Below are 4,823 nucleotides of genomic sequence, written 5' to 3' on the forward strand. Positions count from 1 at the left end.
AACGAGACGTGGAGCGGGGGGAGGGGTCACGAGGAGACGTGGAGCGGGAGGAGTCGCGGCGAGACGTGGAGCGGGGATTGATTAGCGCTAACGAAGACGTTAGTTTCGTTAACGATGTATTTACACCGTTGATTACATGATTAGACGGCTGAGATGGCGAGTTGGATCTGCCTCTTCGTGCTTTTATTAGTAGAGATATCACTAATCTTATTTTTTGCATGTGTCTCATAATGCAATTTTTTCACACAGAGACAAAACCCATTTGACCCCCAAAAAAAAAAACCCTACCGTGATGCAGTAGAATCATAGAAATCGGGCGAGCTCCCAAAATTCCTCCAAAAAATTCGCGCGCGCGGGTCTCCCCTCCATTTTTCCACAGCGCGCGCAGAAGCACACCTTCTGCCCGCCCACAATTCAGCCAGGCCAGCGATCCGCGGCGTAACGCATCTGGCCCGTCCATCCCAACAGCGGCGAACGGCTGGTATCGCTTGACATCATCGATCCGCGGCACCACCTCGCCGCCAATCAGCTCCCACCTCCCCCATCTATAAAACTCTCCGCCCCCCTTCCACTTCTTCCCACATCTCAACTGCAATCCCCTCTCCTCCTCCAGTCCTCCAGCGAATCCACCCCACCGTCGGCATCCATGGCGCCCAAGGCCGAGAAGAAGCCGGCGGCGAAGAAGCCGGTGGAGGAGGAGCCCGCGGCGGAGAAGGCCGAGAAGACGACCGCCGGGAAGAAGCCCAAGGCCGAGAAGCGGCTGCCGGCGGGCAAGTCGGCGGCCAAGGAGGGCGGCAAGGCCAAGAAGAAGGCCAAGAAGAGCGTGGAGACGTACAAGATCTACATCTTCAAGGTGCTGAAGCAGGTGCACCCCGACATCGGCATCTCCTCCAAGGCCATGTCCATCATGAACTCCTTCATCAACGACATCTTCGAGAAGCTCGCCGGCGAGGCCGCCAAGCTCGCCCGCTACAACAAGAAGCCCACCATCACTTCCCGGGAGATCCAGACCTCCGTCCGCCTCGTCCTCCCCGGCGAGCTCGCCAAGCACGCCGTCTCCGAGGGCACCAAGGCCGTCACCAAGTTCACCTCTTCCTAGTCTGTTCCTGCTCCTGTGTTCCGTAGTCTTAGGTGCCCCGTCTGTGTGTGTTTGTGGCCGTGCTATCGTGCAAGAATCGCATCGCCATGTTTCTGGATCTCGAGAAATAGTAACGGTGCTTGCCTCATGTTCAGTTCATGGATCCTGTTGCTTTGTTCTGGTCTTGAATTCTGGACTTTGAATCAAAGTGCTAATTCTCTTCATTTCCCCCTGAGCATCTTGTGCTCTTATGAGCGGTCAGAGTCTCTGCTTTAACATTTTCTTTTGTGCGTGTTGTATTTTGTTGTTGAATTTTGCTGTCACATGACACCATCTTCCAATTACGGAGCCATGTTTTGTGCATATAAATAAAAAAATCAATTCGCCGCAAGTTCAGTCGCTACTAAAAAACCAATCGAGTTTTCTAGTTCACGATGGATTTTGGTCCCAACATCAGTTTCTTGGAGTCTGCCTGACGGATCTGGTAGGCACGGTGCGTTCCAAGGATATGATTTCTGTTCAGTTACTGTTTGTTTGATTGTTTGTCTCTTCGTGTTATGTACATAGGCTGCTGTGCTTTCTTCCTAATCGCATTGTCTAGCAGTCAATTTGGTACCGGCAGTATTCAGGCAATTTGGGTTCTTGTTGCTCTGTTACAGTTCAGGCATTGCTCTGCAGTTGGACACTGGAGGATGTGCTGTGTGCTGTCTCAATTTTTGTCTTGTGATTGCCTGAAACATTTATGCATATCTGATCTGAATATGTTTAGGACTCCGGCAGTGAATTTATCTGATACATGGCTCTGAGAACGAATATTAATTGAAACAACATATATGCTCCTGAAACTAGTAGTACGTTTTTCCTCCATGATCCCATATAAGCTCACCAGCACAGGCAGCCAAACTTAGCTGGTTGAATGGTGGCAGGAACGCACCCTGGAATTGTCAAACTGTATGGCAAACAGAAAATAATCTACCCAGATACGCAAATCTTGTGCAGTTCCAACTTGCAATGCAATCGATCACATCAATTGCTGACAGTAATATCATAATCGATCTTCAGTGTGTTATGTTGCCTGGCTTCTGCTGCTGCTGTTCAATTCAGGTTCCAGGTCTGCCAAGAATTCAACCTGGGTTCATCCCAGTTCTAGCTTAATCTCCGTACAGTTTTTTTCAAACAAGCAAGAGCTCCCGATTTAATTCTAACAAGGAAGATAAATACCAGATACACATCCTTTATTTCCACCCGAAAATACACCAGACAGCATCGTATCAGAACAACAAAAGAAGGAATATTGCTGTGTTTATTTTGTTCCCAAACAAGAATTAGTGAACGTAACAACAACACGGCCAAGATGAATGTAAGAGCACCGGTAACAAGCTGGTTCACCCATGAAGCGATTAAATCAAGTGCAGTGTTCACTACTTGGATGCAAACGCAACAAGCTTACAATGGCCGTTGCTTTCCAAGACAAAATTATATCAGTAACTAGAGCCACCACTGCACATGCTTCGCTCTATTTACATCATAGCACGACGCATCATGAGGTAGATCCTTTGCTGCCCGTAGTCATGAAAGATTCACCACATCCACATTCCCCTTTCGAGTTCGGGTTTATGAACACAAACTCCGACCTGCAACACAAGGCACCATTTACTAACCAACAAGAGGTGAACCAATGGAGGTGGAAGACAAGAAAGTTCTGCACAGAAACTAGAGACCAGACCTCAGTGGATCGTCAACGAAGTCCATCTTGGTGCCAATCACATGCATCAGGGCCTTGGGGTCAATCAGTACTTTCACACCTTTCTCTTCAACAAGCTCATCGAACTTCCCTTTTTCTTCTGAACAAGGCGAGATTCTTTTTTAGCAAAGACAGCAGAAAACAAATGATAGAGGCTAGTTCAATCTGCACAATAATATGATAATGCACAGTTGATTTATTCTTGGGTTGGGAAAATAGGCTCAAAGGATTGATCTATCTATGGATCACACTAGTACCCAATTAATTTGTACCAACATCTGACTAATGCTATGGTTGACATGTATTCTTGGTTTGGGAAATTAAGCTCAATGGATTGATTCATTTATAGAAAACAAAATGTGTACCATGCTGGGCACTGCTCAATAATGTGTACCAATATCTGACCAAGGTTGTATAATTGCACATAAGGGCAAGGCTTTTTATGACACAGGTCGGGCAAAGACATTAGTTTGGCGAACTAATAATCAGAGCAAATGTTCAACCAGATGTTACTATGAAAACTAAACATGATATGAATTGAACAGTGCGGCATACATATCAAAACGAATGTTCAGAATTCTAAACATCATGGCCTCACTATAAACCATAACAAACATTTTAGCAAGCAAGATAAAAAACATGGAACCCTGCATATTAGATGTTGGAGGATGGAGGCAGGGCTAAGCAATATAACAGCGATTTGACATTTAACTTATGAATATTTATGTTCACTTTCTCTCCTCCTATACTTATACAGCAATCTCAAGAAATGCTGAAATGGTATACGAAGGAGAGATTACCTGACAACTAATTCACTAAGTTTGGTGAGATTATCTGGCCATTTAATTCACTAGGTTTGGTCAGATTACATGGCAATTAATTCACTAGGTTTAGACAGATTATCTGGCCATTTAACTCACTAGGTTTGGCGCGTATGTTGCTGCAACATTGAAGAGTTGCAGCATTATATTTTGCAAGATGCAAAGCATGGTAGCTTCATACCCCTGAAATGCTGAACTAATTAACTCGAAACTCATGCGCTGGAACAGCAACACCGGGCAATACAATATGCAATATCTAACAGCTTAACCTATGAATATGCCCCCCCCCCCCCTCCCCTGAAACTTTTACAACGATCTTGCTAAATGGTATGCGAGGATTAAATTATCAGGCCTGTTAATTTCACGAGGTTTGCTGTGTGTATCGCTGCAACATTGCAGAGCTCTCAGAACAAAATTTTGCAGGATGCAGGGCATGGCAGCTCCATCGCTCTAAAATACCGAACCAGTAGCAACAAGGGAATCTCAGCACGAAACCAATACGCTGGAAGCATACCGGCGTAATTCAGCGTGTAGGAGAGGCCGTTGCAGCCGCGCGCCTTGACGCCAAGGCGCAGGTAGGGCCGCTGCCTGAGGTCGAGGAGGTGGCGCACCCTGGCGGCCGCGGCCTCCGTCAGGGTGAGCGCCTGCTTACGGGCGGCCGCACCCGCCCTCTGCCCCGCGGCCCTCAGCGCGGACGACGACATGGTTCGCCGGCGCGGCGGCAGGCGCGCACGATTCGTCTCGGCAGGAAGAGCCTGCGCGGCGAAGGTTACGCCGGGGCGTCCTGGATCTTGTCGCCCTCCTGGCGCGCCTGCTCCCCTTCCGAGGTCTCCGATCGAGGGTGCCGGCAGGCGGCAGCGGCAGCGGCAGCGGCGCGGCTGGATCGGCGGTGCCGGTGCGCGGTGGCGTGGAGCCGTAATCCCCTTTCGACGAATGGACGGACGAATTGGGTGGGATGGAACGGAGGCGTCTGGAAACTGCCGAGGTTATTGGCTCCTCTGGGCCAGACCCATTCGGCCCATCACCTTGGATTTCGGTTTTATCTATATATCCTAAAATCCCTCAGTTGTTTTTATATATATCCTAAAAAAAGAAGTAAAACTGCCTGCCAGCTGCCACTTTATAGGCTTTTCTTCAACATTTCTTCATTTTAGTGAATACTATATCATTGTTGACGCGC

The 4,823-nt window shown here is 48.0% G+C and overlaps 2 protein-coding genes across 2 annotated transcripts; one reads left to right on the plus strand and one right to left on the minus strand.

Annotated features, from left to right (window-relative positions):
- Positions 1–572: 572 nt before the first annotated feature.
- LOC123447601 (histone H2B.1) lies at positions 573–1,226 on the plus strand. The gene has a single exon (XM_045124210.1). It carries the CDS (start codon positions 647–649, stop codon positions 1,097–1,099), a length of 453 nt encoding a protein of 150 aa, XP_044980145.1. The 5' UTR covers positions 573–646; the 3' UTR covers positions 1,100–1,226.
- Positions 1,227–2,292: 1,066 nt separating this feature from the next.
- On the minus strand, positions 2,293–4,595 carry LOC123451071 (iron-sulfur assembly protein IscA-like 1, mitochondrial). The gene is made up of 3 exons (XM_045128084.1): positions 4,158–4,595; positions 2,805–2,922; positions 2,293–2,712 (listed from the first exon to the last, which is right to left on the minus strand). The coding sequence occupies exons 1-3, from the start codon at positions 4,345–4,347 to the stop codon at positions 2,619–2,621; spliced, it is 402 nt and encodes a 133-aa protein (XP_044984019.1). The 5' UTR covers positions 4,348–4,595; the 3' UTR covers positions 2,293–2,618.
- Between the last annotated feature and the right edge of the window lie 228 nt (positions 4,596–4,823).

Source organism: Hordeum vulgare, chromosome 4H (assembly GCF_904849725.1).
Source record: "Hordeum vulgare subsp. vulgare chromosome 4H, MorexV3_pseudomolecules_assembly, whole genome shotgun sequence".
Lineage (NCBI taxonomy): Eukaryota > Viridiplantae > Streptophyta > Magnoliopsida > Poales > Poaceae > Hordeum > Hordeum vulgare.